The 16,028-nt window shown below is 52.6% G+C and overlaps 1 protein-coding gene across 1 annotated transcript in view; it reads right to left on the bottom strand.

Moving 5' to 3' along the window:
* Positions 1-323: 323 nt before the first annotated feature.
* LOC139250566 (sulfotransferase 1 family member D1-like) overlaps positions 324-16,028 on the bottom strand; it is a 49,552-nt gene continuing 33,847 nt past the window's right edge. Inside the window, exon 7 of the mRNA XM_070872957.1 lies at positions 324-500. Coding sequence (XP_070729058.1) covers positions 388-500 — 113 coding nt within the window. The 3' untranslated portion in view covers positions 324-387. The remainder of the gene's footprint in view (positions 501-16,028) is intronic.

Here is a 16,028-nt window from a genome sequence, read left to right as displayed (position 1 = left end):
TGGTGTCTCTCAGTCCCCTCTCCCTCAGGGAGATTATCTGTACACTGACTGGTGTCTCTCAGTCCCTCTCACTCAGGGAGATATCTGTACACTGACCGGTGTCTCTCAGTCCCCTCTCCCTCAGGGAGATATCTGAACACTGACTGGTGTCTCTCAGTCCCTCTCCCTCAGGGAGATATCTGTACACTGACCAGTGTCTCTCAGTCCCTCTCCCTCAGGGAGATATCTGTACATTGACTGGTGTCTCTCAGTCTCTCCCCTCACTCCGCTCTTCGAGCTCTTGCAATGATGGAATGGAGCTGATGGGAAATAAGCGGTGTTCACCGTTTTGTTGATTTTTAATGAAGTTAATTTTTGATTTTTCGATAATGTTTCATTAATCAGTTTTCACAAGACGTCACGAAACTTTATCGAGCTGTCTCTCATTTTCCTCTCGTAATCTTCTTCGAAAGCTTCATGTTGTGCAACGGTGAAATGGTTCTTCCAGTCTCCAACCTCACCTGAGAAACCGAATGGGGGGAGGCGAGCGAGGGAGGGGGGAGAGAGGGGGGGGGGGCAGAGTGCGAGGGGTGGGGATAGAGGGAGTATGAGGGAGAGAGGGAGTGAGCGGGAGAGGGGGAGAGAGAGAGAGGGAGAGCGCGAGGGAGAGGGAAAAGGAGAGGGAGAGAGAGCGCGGGAGAGGTAGAGGGAGCGAGAGTGAGAGAGAGACAGGGAGGGAGGGAGAGAGAGAGCGGAAGGGGGAGAGATAGAGAGAGGGAGAGAGAGAGGGAGAGGGAGAGGGAGGGAGGGAGAGAGAAAGAGATAGAGAGAGAGAGAGCGGGAGAGAGAGATAGAGAGAGAAAGAGGGAGTGGGAGAGAGGGAGAGATTGAGGGGAGAGGAAGAGATAGGGGGAAGAAGAGCGAGAGAGAAAGGGAGAGAGCGAGGGAGAGAGGGAGGGAGAGAGAGAGGGAGAGGGAGAGCGAGAGAGAAGGAGAGACAGAGAGAGGAAGGGGAGACAGAGAGAGGAAGGGGGAGATAGAGAGAGGGAGTGGGAGACAGAGGGAGGGAGAGAGCGAGGCGAGAGCATGAGAGAGGGGGAAGGAGAGATAGAGGGAGAGGAAGAGGGAGGAGGAGAGAGAGGGAGGGAGTTAGAGAGAGAGGGAGGGGGAGAGCGAGGGAGGGAGAGGGAGAGAGAGAGAGAGAGGGAGGGAGAGATAGAGAGAGGAAGGGGAGACAGAGAGAGGAAGGGGGAGATAGAGACAGGGAGTGGGAGACAGAGGGAGGAAGAGAGAGAGGGGAGAGCAAGAGAGAGGGGGAACGAGAGAGAGAGGGAGAGGAAGGAGTGGGAGAGAGCGAGGGAGAGAGAGAGAGAGAGGGAGGGAGAGAGGAAGGATGGGGAGAGAGCGAGGGAGAGATTGTGAGGTGGAGAGAGAGAGAGGGAGAGACAGTGTCAGTCCAGATGCAGCATTGGGGTCATAATTTTAGGGTAAGCAAACCCCTTGACCATTCCCTCCCCCGGCGGAAGGCCCCGCTCACTCCCTGGCACTGACAGGGGGTGGTCAGTCTCCCTGGGACAGTGTGTGTGTGTGGGGGCGGGGAGTGGGGGGGGGGGGGGGGTGATGAGGGGGTCACAGTTTCCCCGGGGAAGGGGGGGGGGGGGCATTGACCCTGTCTGTTTCATGCGAGGTATACCCCCGCACGCTGCTCCCGCCAATGGCCCCGGCCTGCCGAGGGTCTCGCGGGCCGGGACTGCGCCTGTCTCCAGGCCGAGCAGCCGAGCGCTGGGAGCACTGCAGGGGAGCAGCGCGCGTTCTGCTGCAGGAGGGCGACGGCTACGAGGCCCGGTCGCTGATCGCAGTGCGGGCAGGCACAGCGGGAGGGTGCGAAGGAGCGGCGAGGGACTGTCGAGGGACGTGATCGGGGGCCCAAGAGAGGCGCGAGTACGGGGCCCGGAAGAGGCATGGGCCCAGGGGGCAGCACGGGGGCCCAGCCCACACACTGCGCGATATGTGTGTGAGCGCACTAGGCCCGTGCAGCAGAGCTGGTCTCCAGACGTCCTGGTTAACCCTCGCCCCTGGACCAAGACCGGGCTCTGTCAAGCCCCGTGTGGTGGCTGGTGTGTAACGGGTCACCCCACGTTAAAAAAATCCACCCACAGGCATCTCCCACCCGTCAGGATGTAGTCCAGGGCCTGGAATATTGGGTCCTTCACTGGAACACCCGTGAACTCATCCGCTTTTTTTTGGTGTGAAAGCAAGTCATCCTCGCCTCGAGCGACCACCTGTGATGATGATGAGGTATGGACGAGAGGCCGTCACAGATTAACCCTCTCCCCCCCCCCCTCCCGCCCCGACCCCGGGAGCAATGACCCTGTCTGTGGGGAGAGGCAGCCGAGTCACAGAATTAACCCCCCCCACCTTCCCCAACCCCTGGCCCGGGGCAGTGGACCTGTCTGGCGGCCGATGAGGATCGCCCCCCCTGCCCCCTCCGGGAGCAAGCTGACCATCGCCCCAGGAGGCCTTGCTCTCCCGGCGCGCTCCCGGATGGGCGGACGGAGAGAGGAGCTTTGCTGTGAGGGGGCCCTGCTCCCACCCGGCGTGGTTCCCGAGCCTCACTCGCTCACTCGCTCACTCACTCACGCACCGCACGATTGGCCCAGTGTGTTCTACACTGATACATGACATACGAACATAAGAATTAGGAACAGGAGGAGGCCATCTAGCCCCTCGAGCCTGCTCCGCCATTCAACAAGATCACGGCTGATCTGGCCGTGGACTCAGCTCCACTTACCCGCCCGCTCCCCGTAACCCTTAATTCCCTGATTGGTTAAAAATCTATCTATCTGTCACTTGAATACATTCAATGAGCTAGCCTCAACTGCTTCCCTGGGCAGAGAATTCCACAGATTCACAACCCTCTGGGAGAAGAAATTCCTTCCGGTTTTAAATTGGCTCCCCCGTATTTTGAGGCTGTGCCCCCTAGTTCTAGTCTCCCCGACCAGTGGAAACAACCTCTCTGCCTCTATCTTGTCTATCCCTTTCATTATTTTAAATGTTTCTATAAGATCACCCCTCATCCTTCTGAACTCCAACGAGTAAAGACCCAGTCTGCTCAATCTATCATCATAAGGTAACCCCCTCATCTCCGGAATCAGCCGAGTGAATCGTCTCTGGACACCCTCCAAAGCCAGTATATCCTTCCTTAAGTCAGGTGACCAAAACTGCACGCAGTGCTCCAGGTGCGGCCTCACCAATACCCTGTACAGTTGCAGCAGGACCTCCCTGCTTTTGTACTCCATCCCTCTCGCAATGAAGGCCAACATCCCATTCGCCTTCCTGATTACCTGCTGCATCCTGCAAACTAACTTTTTGGGATTCATGCACAAGGAACCCCAGGTCCCTCTGCACCGCAGCATGTTGTAATTTCTCCCCATTCAAATAATATTCCCTTTTACTGTTTTTTTCCCCAAGTTGGATGACCTCACACTTTCCGACATTGTATTCCATCTGCCAAACCTTCGCCCATTCGCCTAACCGATCTAAATCTCTTTGCAGCCTCTCTGTGTCCTCTCCACAACCCGCTTTCCCACTGGTGAGGCGTACCCGAGACAAGTGCTCTGTTCCGCCTCCAATCGCTGTCCAATTAGTCCCACCATCCCCACAGCCCTGACAAATATTCCCCGTCAACTATTGATCCTGTTCCCGGTTTGAAGGCCACTATTGAATCTGCTCCCACCGCCCTTTCAGGCAGCGCGCTCCCGATCCCAACAACGCGCCGCGTAACAACATTCTCCTCATCTCCCCACTCCGGTTCTGTTCCCAATCGCCTTAAATCTGAGTCCCTCTGGTTACCCGCTCTCCGACACTGGGAACTGTTTCTCGTGCTTTACTCTGTCAAAACCCGCCACGATTTTGAATCCCTCGATCAAACTTCGCTGCTCTAAGGATAACAACCCCAGACTCTCCATTCTCTCCACGGAACTGAAGTCCCTCACAGAAACATAGACAATAGGTGCAGGAGCAGGCCATTCGGCCCTTCGAGCCTGCACCACCATTCAATAAGATCATGGCTGATCATGCAACTTCAGTACCCCATTCCTGCTTTCTCTCCATACCCCTTGATCCCTTTAGCCGTAAGGGCCACATCTAACTCCCTTTTGAATATATCCAACGAACTGGTCTCAAACAACTTTCTGTGGTAGAGAATTCCACAGGTTCACAATTCTCTGAGTGAAGAAGTTTCTCATCTCGGTCCCAAATGGCTTACCCCTTATCCTTAGACTGTGACCCCTGGTTCTGGACTTCCCCAACATCGGAAACATTCTTCCCGCATCTAACCTGTCCAGTCCTGTCAGAATTTTATATGTTTCTATGAGGTCCCCTCTCATCCTTCCAAATTCCAGTGAATATAAGCCCAGCTGATCCAGTCTCTCCTCATATGTCAGTCCTGCCATCCCGGGAATCAGTCTGGTGAACCTTCGCTGCACTCCCTCAATAGCAAGAATGTCCTTCCTCAGATTAGGAGACCAAAACTGAACACAATATTCCAGGCGAGGCCTCACCAAGGCCCTGTACAACTGCAGTAAGACTTCCCTGCTCCTATACTCAAATCCCCTCGCTCTGAAGGCCAACATGCCATTTGCCTTCTTCACCGCCTGCTGTACCTGCATGCCAACCTTCAATGACTGATCCCTGGTACCATTCTGGTCAACCTCCTCTGCACCCTCTCCAAGGTCTTCACATCCTTCCTAAAGTGCGGAGCCCAGAATTGGACACAATACTCCAGCTGGGGCCTGACCAGTGCTTTATAAAAGGTTTAGCAATAACTGCCTTGCTTTAGCACTCTAATCCTCTATTAAGTGTCAGCTGTGGCTCAGTGGGGTGCACTTTCTCGGTGCGAGGGGCCCGGAGTGAGCAGGGTCTGCTGATTACTGCAGGAGTCAGCGTGAGTTTGTAAAAAGTTGGTGGTGCGTTTTTGGGTTGTTATTTTTCAAATTTTAGGGCCTCTTTAAAGAACATAACATAAGAAACGGGAGCAGGAGTCGGCCATTCGGCCCCTCGAGCCTGCTCCGCCATTTAATACGATCATGGCTGATCCGATCATGGACTCAGCTCCACTTTCCCGCCCGTTCCCCATAACCCTTCACTCCCTTATCGCTCAAAAATCTGTCTATCTCCGCCTCAAATATATTCAATGACCCAGCCTCCACAGCTCTCTGGGGCAGAGTATTCGAAAGATTCGCGACCCTCAGAGAGAATAAATTTTTCCCAATTTCCATTTTGAAATGGGCGACCTCTTACTCTGAGACTACGCCCCCTAGTTCTCGATTCCCCCACGAGGGGAAACACCCTCTCTGCATCTACCTTGTCGAGCCCCCTCAGTATCTTATACGTTTCAATAAGATCAACGCTCATTCTTCTGAATTCCGTGAGTAGAGGCTTTACCTCCTCAACCTTTCCTCATTAGTCAACCCCCTCATCTCCGGAATCAACCGAGTGAACCTTCTCTGAACTGTCTCCAATGCAAGTGTATCCCTCCTTAAATACGGAGACCAAAACTGCACGCAGTACTCCAGGTGTGGCCTCACCAATACCCTGTACAGTTGTAGCTGGACTTCCCTGCTTTTATACTCTATCCCCATTTGCAATAACATAGAAACATAGAAATTTACAGCGCAGAAGGAGACCATTCCAGCCCATCGTATCCTCGCCGGCCGACACAGAGGCACATGGCCCTCGGTCAGCAGCCCTGAAGGTTACATATAAACCTATGAACAATGAACAATGACGGACAGGTAAAAAGCACCCGGCCCAACCAGTCCGCCCCACACAACTGCGACACCCCATGTATCGCAACATTCTACATACATCCCACTTGGAGCCATGCGATCTCCTGGGAGAGGCCAAACCCAGGCCAATTGGGGAAAGAAATCTGGGAAAATTCCTCTCCGATCCATCCAGGCGATCGACACTAGTCCCGGAGATCACCCTGGCCGTATTCTGTTCCCTGCAGTACTTACCATTATATCTGCTCCGTCCAACAAAAGGTCACCCAGTCTAATCCCAATGACCAGCTCTCGGTCTGTAACCCTGCAGGTTACTGCACTTTAAGGGCCCATCCAACCATCTCTTAAAAGTGGTGAGGGTTTCTGCATCCACCACTCTTCCAGGCAGCGAGTTCCAGATCCCCACAACCCTCTGTGTAAAGAAGCCCCCCCTCAAATCCCCTCTAAACATTCCACCAACCACCTTAAAACTATGCCCCCTCATAATAGACCCCTCCACCAATGGAAATAGACCCTTACTATCCACTATGTCCAGGCCCCTCAATATGTTGTACACCTCGATGAGGTCTCCTCTCAACCTCCTCTGTTCCAATGAGAACAAACCCAGCCTATCCAATCTATCCTCATAACTAAGATTCTCCATTCCAGGCAGCATCCTCGTAAATCTCCTCTGCACCCTCTCTAGTACAATCACGTCCTTCCTATAATACGCCGACCAGAACTGCACGCAATACTCCAGCTGTGGCCTAACCAGAGTATTATACAGTTCAAGCATAACCTCCCTGCTCTTGTATTCTATGCCTAGGCCAATAAAGGCAAGCATTCCGTATGCCTTCTTAACCACCTTATCCACCTGGCCTGCTACTTTCAGGGATCTGTGGACAAGCATTCCAAGGTCCCTTTGTTCATCTACACTATTAAGTGGCCTATCGCTTAATGTGTATACCCTTTCCTTATTAGCCCTCCCAAAGTGCATCACCTCACACTTCTCTGAATTAAATTCCATTTGCCACTGCTCTGCCCACCTGACCAGTAGATTGATATCCTCCTGCAGCCCATGACTTTCCTCTTCATTATCAACCACACAGCCAACTTTAGTGTCATTGTAAACTTCTTAATCATACTCCCTATATTCAAATCTAAATCATTGATATATACCACAAAAAGCAAGGGTCCCAGTACTGAGCCCTGCAGAACCCCACTGGAAACATCCTTCAACCATTACCCTTTGCTTCCGACATCTGAGCCAATTTTGGATCCAACTTGCCACTTTGCCCTGGATCCCATGGGTTTTTACCGTCGTGATCAGTTGGCCATGTTGGACCTTATCAAAAGCTTTGCAAAGTCCATATATACTACATCGTACGCACTGCCCTCATCGACCCTCCTGGTTATCTCCTCGAAAAGTTCAATCAGGTTAGTCAAACATGACCTTCCCTTAACAAGTCCATGCTGACTGTTCCTGATTAATCCCTGCCTTTCTAAAGTCGATTTATCCTGAGCAACATTCCATTTGCCTTTCTGAACACTTGCTGTACCTGCTTGCTAACTTTTTGTGTTTAATGTACAAGGATCCCCAGGTCCCTCTGCACCTTAGCATTTTGTACTTTCTCTCCATTTAAACAATAATTTGCCTTTTAATTGTTCCTACCCAAGTGGATAACCTCACAGTTTCCCACATTATGCTTCATCTGCCAAATGTTTGCCCACTCACTTAGTCTGTCTATATCCTTTGCAGATTTTTGTGTCCTCCTCACAACTTGCTTTCTCACTAAGCTTTGTATCATCAGCAAACTTGGCCGACATTACACTCGGTCCCTTCAGCCAAGTCATTAATATAGATTGTAAATAGTTGAGGACCCAGCACTGATCCCTGCGGCACCCCACTAGTTACTGGTTGCCGACCTGAAAATGACCCATTTATCCCGACTCTCTGTTTTCTGTTAGTTAGCCAATCCTCTATCCATGCTAATATATTACTCCCAACCCCTGTGAACTTTTGTCTTGTGCAGTAATATCTTATCGGGCAACTTATCGAATGCCTTCTGGAAATCCAAATACACAACATCTACTGGTTCCCCCTTTATCCACCCTGTTCGTTACATCCTCAAAGAACTCCAGCAAATTTGTCAAACATGATTTCCCTTTCATAAAACCCTGCTGACTCTGCTTGACTGTATTACGCTTTTCCAAAAGTCCCGCTAATGCTTGCTTGACAATGGACGGCAGCATTTTCCCAATGGCAGATGTTAGATGAACTGGTCTCCTGTATGAGACAATTATGAAGAAAGGGAAGGAGTTGGTCCAATTTGACAACTGCAATACTCGAGATTTCTGTGGGGTATTTATAGAATGGAAATTAAAGACAGCTGCTGGTCAGGAATTCTGGCAAAGTATCCACCCACAGCTGGATTTCAACAGGATTTGGAAGGAAATGTGAGCGGGATTTAAATGTGCAGAGTGGATTGAACGGGATTTCAAGCTGGCTCATAATCGGATTTTTCCACGATAGTCTTAATCAGGAAGACGAATGGAATGTTGGCCTTTATTGCAAAGGGGGATAGAGTATAAAAGCAGAGAAGTCCTGCTACAACTGTACAGGGTATTGGTGAGGCCACACCTGGAGTACTGCGTACAGTTTTGGTCTCCGTATTTAAGGAAGGATATACTTACATTGGAGGCTGTTCAGAGAAGGTTCACTCGGTTGATTCCGGAGATGAGGGGGTTGCTTTATGAGGAAAGGTTTGAGTAGGTTGGGCCTGTACACATTGGAGATCAGAAGAATGAGAGGTGATCTTATTGAAAGTTATAAGATAATGAGGGGGCTCGACAAGGTGGATGCAGAGAGGATGTTTCCCCTCGTGGGGGAATCTAGAACTAGGGGGTGTAGTTTCAGAACAAGGGGTCGCCCATTTAGAACTGAGATGAGGAGGAATTTCTTCTCTCAGAGGAAGGACGTTCTTGCTATTGAGGGAGTGCAGCGAAGGTTCACCAGACTGATTCCCGGGATGGCGGGACTGACATATGAGGAGAGACTAGATCGACTGGGCTTGTATTCACTGGAGTTTAGAAGGATGAGAGGGGATCTCATAGAAACATATAAAATTCTGACGGGACTGGACAGGTTAGATGCAGGAAGAATGTTCCCGATGATGGGGAAGTCCAGAACCAGGGGTCACAGTCTTAGGATAAGGGGTAGGCCATTTAGGACCGAGATGAGGAGAAACTTCTTCACTCAGAGAGTTGTTGACCTGTGGAATTCCCTGCCGCAGAGAGTTGTTGAGGCCAGTTCATTGGATATATTCAAGAGGGAGTTAGATGTGGCCTTTACGGCTAAAGGGATCAAGGGGTATGGAGAGAAAGCAGGAAAAGGGTACTGAGATGAATGATCAGCCATGATCATATTGAATGATGGTGCAGGCTCGAAGGGCTGAATGGCCTACTCCTGCACCTATTTTCTATGTTTCTCTGTTGTAAATCTGTGGAATTCTCTACCCCAGAGAGCTGTGGAGGCTGGGTCATTGAATATATTTAAGGCGGAGATAGACAGATTGTTGAGCGATAAGGGAGTGAAGGGTTATGGGGAGCGGGCGGGGAAGTGGAGCTGAGTCCATGATCAGATCAGCCGTGATCGTATTAAATGGTGGAGCTGGCTCGAGGGGCCGAATGGCCCACTCCTGCCATTATGTTTATATTCCTTATGTCCACAGTTAAAAGATTTTAAGCATTATGTTTGACAGTAGTGTGAGGCTTTCTTGCCGGGTGAGGACAAGCAAGAATGGGAACTCAATTTTGAGATGGGCATTTAATGTAGTGTTCAGTTTGGCGAGATTTGTGATTGTGCAAACAAGGAATGTTCTGATTTTTAAGGGGAGGAGAATAAACCGAAAAGATTATATTAAATATAAGCTAAGAGATCATTGACATAAGAACATAAGAAATAGGAGCAGGAGTGGGCCATACAGCCCCTCGAGCCTGCTCCGCCATTCAATATGATCACGGCTGATCCGATCATGGACTCAGCTCCACTTCCCCGCCCGCTCCCCATAACCCTTCACTCCCTCATCGCTCAACAATCTGTCTATCTCCACCTTAAATATATTCAATGTCCCAGCCTCCACAGCTCTCTGGGGCAGAGAATTCCACAGATTTACAACCCTCTGAGAGAAGAAATTCCTCCTCATCTCAGTTTTAAATGGGCGGCACCTTATTCTGAGACTATGCCCCCTAGTTCTAGTCTCCCCCATCAGTGGAAACATCCTCTCTGCATCCACCTTGTCAAGCCCTCTCATAATTTTCAGGCTTTGTGGATGTTTTATTCAGGAAACAATTTAAAGATAGTATTTTATGATCAATTTGTTACAGGAAATAAATGAAACTTCAGGTTTGAATGATATGTTTTTGGAGCAACAGCTGTGCAGAGGGGCAGAAGGGATTTGTATGATACAATAGAATGATAATGTTCGGTAAATATACATTTTTTTTAAAAGGGGGTAACACACACTCGCCTTCTGAGACAGACGGTTGTTGGTTCCGGTCCCACTCCAGGGAGCTCAGCTCAAAAATATAGGCTGACGCTCCAAGTGCAGTACTGAGGGAGCGTCGTACTGTCGGAGGGGCAGTACTGAGGGAGTGCTGCACTGTCGGAGGGGCAGTACTGAGGGAGTGCTGCACTGTCGGAGGGGCAGTACTGAGGGAGTGCTGCACTGTCGGAGGGGCAGTACTGAGGGAGTGCCGCACTGTCGGAGGGGCAGTACTGAGGGAGCGCCGCACTGTCGGAGGGGCAGTACTGAGGGAGTGCCGCACTGTCGGAGGGGCAGTACTGAGGGAGCGCCGCACTGTCGGAGGGGCAGTACTGAGGGAGCGCCGCACTGTCGGAGGGGCAGTACTGAGGGAGCGCCGCACTGTCGGAGGGGCAGTACTGAGGGAGTGCCGCACTGTCGGAGGGGCAGTACTGAGGGAGTGCCGCACTGTCGGAGGGGCAGTACTGAGGGAGCGCCGCACTGTCGGAGGGGCAGTGCTGAGGGAGCGCCGCACTGTCGGAGGGGCAGTACTGAGGGAGCGCCGCACTGTCGGAGGGGCAGTACTGAGGGAGTGCCGCACTGTCGGAGGGACAGTACTGAGGGAGTGCCGCACTGTCGGAGGGGCAGTACTGAGGGAGCGCCGCACTGTCGGAGGGGCAGTGCTGAGGGAGCGCCGCACTGTCGGAGGCGCAGTACTGAGGGAGTGCCGCACTGTCGGAGGGCCAGTACTGAGGGAGCGTCGCACTGTCGGAGGCGCAGTACTGAGGGAGTGCCGCACTGTCGGAGGGACAGTACTGAGGGAGTGCCGCACTGTCGGAGGGGCAGTACTGAGGGAGCGCCGCACTGTCGGAGGGGCAGTGCTGAGGGAGCGCCGCACTGTCGGAGGGGCAGTACTGAGGGAGCGCCGCACTGTCGGAGGGGCAGTACTGAGGGAGTGCCGCACTGTCGGAGGGGCAGTACTGAGGGAGTGCCGCACTGTCGGAGGGACAGTACTGAGGGAGCGCCGCACTGTCGGAGGGGCAGTACTGAGGGAGCGCCGCACTGTCGGAGGGGCAGTACTAAGGGAGTGCCGCACTGTCGGAGGGGCAGTACTGAGGGAGCGCCGCACTGTCGGAGGGGCAGTACTAAGGGAGTGCCGCACTGTCGGAGGGGCAGTACTGAGGGAGTGCCGCACTGTCAGAGGGGCAGTAAGGAGGGAGCGCCGCACTGTCGGAGGGGCAGTAAGGAGGGAGCGCCGCACTGTGGGAGATGCCACCTTTCAGATGAGATATTAAACTGTCTGCCCTCTCAGTTGGACGTGAAAGATCCAACGACACTATTTGGAAGAAGAGCAGGGGAAGTTCTCTCTGTTGTCCTGGGGCCAATATTGATCCCTCAATCAACATCTATAACAACCGATGATCTGAGTCACGATCACACGTTGCTGTTTGTGGGATCTTGCTGTGCACAAATTTTCTGCCTCGTTTCCCACATTACAACAGTGAGCACACTTTAAAAACGTTCTTAATTGGCTGTAAGGCGCTTTGGGTCATCCAGTGGTCGTGAAAGGCGCTAGTTAAAGGCAAGCCTTCCTTTAATAAAGCGCAGGGTCCCGTGTGCTTTTTTTTTAAACAGCCGACACAACTTGCCCCGTTTGTGTACATACTCCCCGAGCTCTGTCTGTCCCTGCAGCCCCTTTAAAACTGTACCATTTAGTTCATATTGGCTCTCGTCATTCTTCCCACCAAACTGCATCACGGCACACCTCGCTGTGTTAAACTGCATTGGTCACTTGTCTGCCCCTTTCACCAGTCTGTCTCTGTCCTCCTCAAGTCTGTGACCAGCCCCCTCGCTGTTTACCACATTTCTGAAATGTCGGGAGCCTCCTATCAACAAGAGCAGACATTGGCGACGAGATACAACACCGCCTCCAGTGCGCCAGTGCAGCCTTCGGCCGCCTGAGGAAAAGAGTGTTTGAAGACCGGGCCCTCAAATCCACCACCAAGCTCATGGTCTACAGGGCTGTAGTGATACCCGCCCTCCTGTATGGCTCAGAGACATGGACCATGTACAGTAGACACCTCAAGTCGCTGGAGAAATATCACCAACGCTGTCTCCGCAAGATCCTACAAATCCCCCGGGAGGACAGACGCACCAACGTTAGCGTCCTCGACCAGGCCAACATCCCCAGCATCGAAGCACTGACCACACTCGACCAGCTCCGCTGGGCAGGGCCACATTGTCCGCATGTCCCCCCAGACACGAGACTCCCCAAAGCAAGCGCTCTACTCGGAACTCCTTCACGGCAAACGAGCGAAAGGTGGGCAGAGGAAACGTTACAAGGGACCACCCTCAAAGCCCCTCCCCGATATAAAGTGCAACATCCCCACCGACACCTGGGAGTCCCTGGGCCCAAAGACCAGTCCGCCCCTAAGTGGAGGAAGTGCATCCGGGAGGGCGCTGAGCACCTCGAGTCTCGTCGCCGAGAGCGTGCAGAAACCAAGCGCAGGCAGCGGAAGGAGCGTGCGGCAAACCAGTCCCACCCTTCCCCTTTACCGGGGAAGTGGAGCTGAGTCCACGGCCAGATCAGCCATGATCTTGTTGAGTGGCGGAGCAGGCTCGAGGGGCTAGATGGCCTGCTCCTGTTCCGAATTCTTATGTTCTTGTGTTACCCTCAACGTCTGTCTGTCCCACCTGTGACAGGGACTGTGGTTCTCGTATCGGACAGTTCAGTCACCTCAGGACTCATTCTAAGAGTGGAAGCAAGTCTTCCTCGATTCCGAGGGACTGCCCTACGATTGATTGATTGATTAATTGTTTAACAACCTCTCCGACGATCGTGTCTCCTGCAAACTTTGAACTGGTGCCCTGGATGCACACGTCCAGGTCATTAATATCGATCAGAAATCGTTCAACAACTTCAAATTGTATTTATAGAGCGCCTTTAACGAGCTAAAAATTTGGCACTTCAAGCCGCATTAGTCGAAATTAGCACAGTTGCTACATCAAAGAGGGAGGCTTTAAGGAGCGTTTTTGAGGGAGGAAAGGGAGGCGGAGAGGTTTAGGGAGGGAGTTCCAGAGATTGGGGCCCAGGCAACAGAAGGCACGGCCACCGATGGTGGAGCGATTATAATCAGCGATGGTCAGGAGGGCAGAATTAGAGGAGCGCAGACATCTCATAGAAACATAGAGACATAGAAAATATGTGCAGCAGTCGGCCATTCGGCCCTTCGAGCCTGCACCGCCATTCAATGAGTTCATGGCTGAACATGCAACTTCAGTACCCCATTCCTGCTTTCTCACCATACCCCTTGATCCCCCGAGTAGTAAGGACCTCATCTAACTCCTTTTTGAATATATTTAGTGAATTGGCCTCAACAACTTTCTGTGGTAGAGAATTCCACAGGTTCACCACTCTCTGGGTGAAGAAGTTTCTCCTCATCTCGGTCCTAAATGGCTTACCCCTTATCCTTAGACTGTGACCCCCTGGTTCTGGACTTCCCCAACATTGGGAACATTCTTCCTACATCTAACCTGTCCAATCCCGTCAGAATTTTATATGTTTCTATGAGGTCCCCTCTCATCCTTCTGAACTCCAGTGAATACAAGCCCAGTTGATCCAGTCTTTCTTGATAGGTCAGTCCCGCCATCCCGGGAATCAGTCTGGTGAACCTTCTCTGCACTCCCTCAATAGCAAGAATGTCCTTCCTCAGGTTAGGAGACCAAAACTGTACACAATACTCCAGGTGTGGCCTCACCAAGGCCCTGTACAACTGTAGCAACACCTCCCTGCCCCTGTACTCAAATCCCCTCGCTATGAAGGCCAACATGCCATTTGCTTTCTTCACCGCCTGCTGTACCTGCATGCCAACCTTCAATGACTGATGTACCATGACACCCAGGTCTCGTTGCACCTCCCCTTTTCCTAATCTGTCACCATTCAGATAATAATCTGTCTCTCTGTTTTTACCACCAAAGTGGATAACCTCAGGGGGGTTGTGGGGCTGGAGGAGATTACAGAGATAGGGAGGGGGGGCGAGGGCCGTGGAGGGAGTTTGTAACCGAGGACGAGAGTTTTGAAATCGAGGCGTTGCTTAACCGGGAGCCAATGTCGGTCAGCGGGGCTCAGAGTCTGGTAACCGGTTACAGAACTGCTGCTCACTATCGGGTAGGGTTGTCTGGATAGGGGCCAAGAACAGGAGCATTGGCTGACATGATGCCACACCCCTTCAGAGGAGGTTCACTCGGTTCGCTCCTGAGATGAATGGGTTGAGTTATGAGGACAGGTTGAGCAGGTTGAGCCTGTATACATTGCAGTGCAGAAGAATGAGAGGTGATCTTATTGAAACGTCTAAGATACTGAGGGGGCTCGACAAGGTGCATGCAGAGAGGATGTTTCCACTGATGGGGGAGACTAGAACTAGGGGGCATGGTCTTAGAATAAGGGGCCGCCCATTTAAAACTGAGATGAGGAGGAATTTCTTCTCTCAGAGGGTTGTAAATCTGTGGAATTCTCTGCCCCAGAGAGCTGTGGAGGCTGGGACATTGAATATATTTAAGGTGGAGATAGACAGATTTTTGAGCGATAAGGGAGTGAAGGGTTATGGGGAGCGGGCGGGGAAGTGGAGCTGAGCCCATGATCAGATCAGCCACGGTCGTATTAAATGGCGGAGCAGGCTCGAGGGGCCGAATGGCCGACTCCTGCTCCTGTTTCTGATGTTCTAAATGTTCACCCCGGGGGACACCGAGGGAAAACTTGGCTAACTGACCCCGGGGCAAACTCAGCACTAGGCCGGGGCTGGAGCCTGGGCTTTTCCTGCTGTGTGTGTGTGCGTGTGTGTGTGTGTGTGTGTGTGTGTGTGTGGGGGGGGGGGCTCTGTCCCACACCGGGTGTGAGGTCAGGCTAACTCAGTACTAGGCCGGGGCTGGAGCCTGGGCTTTTCCTGCTGTGTGTGTGTGTGTGTGTGTGTGTGTCGGGGGCTCTGTCCCACACCGGGTGTGAGGTCAGGCTAACTCAGCACTAGGCCGGGGCTGGAGCCTGGGCTTTTCCTGCTGTGTGTGTGTGTGTGTGTGTGTGTGTCGGGGGCTCTGTCCCACACCGGGTGTGAGGTCAGGCTAACTCAGCACTAGGCCGGGGCTGGAGCCTGGGCTTTTCCTGCTGTGTGTGTGTGTGTGTGTGTGTGTGTGTGTGGGGGGGGGGCTCTGTCCCACACCGGGTGTGAGGTCAGGCTAACTCAGCACTAGGCCGGGGCTGGAGCCTGGGCTTTTCCTGCTGTGTGTGTGTGTGTGTGTGTGTGTGTGGGGGGGGGGGGGGCTCTGTCCCACACCGGGTGTGAGGTCAGGCTAACTCAGCACTAGGCCGGGGCTGGAGCCTGGGCTTTTCCTGCTGTGTGTGTGTGTGTGTGTGTGTGTGTGGGGGGGGGGGGGCTCTGTCCCACACCGGGTGTGAGGTCAGGCTAACTCAGCACTAGGCCGGGAACGGAGCCTGGGCCTCGCCTGCTGTGTGTGTGTGTGTGTGTGTGTGTGTGCAGCGGCGGGGGGCGGGGAGGGGGGGGGTGGTATTCAGACCCTCCCTCCCAGCCACTTGGAATATATTTCCCCGTTTTCACTTTTAGAATCTCTTGACCCCAAGCCGGGCATTGGTGCAGCTGAGGAGGGAGTCGGGTCATAAGAACTGAAGAATTCGGAGCAGGAGTCGGCCATTCGGCCCCTCGAGCCTGCTCCGCCATTTAATGAGATCACGGCTGACCTTCGACCTCAA

This window comes from Pristiophorus japonicus, unplaced genomic scaffold, assembly GCF_044704955.1.
Source record: "Pristiophorus japonicus isolate sPriJap1 unplaced genomic scaffold, sPriJap1.hap1 HAP1_SCAFFOLD_391, whole genome shotgun sequence".
In the NCBI taxonomy this organism is placed as follows: domain Eukaryota; kingdom Metazoa; phylum Chordata; class Chondrichthyes; family Pristiophoridae; genus Pristiophorus; species Pristiophorus japonicus.
The sequence above is the reverse complement of the archived record's forward strand: the minus strand, read 5'-3'. Positions and strand labels throughout refer to the sequence as shown.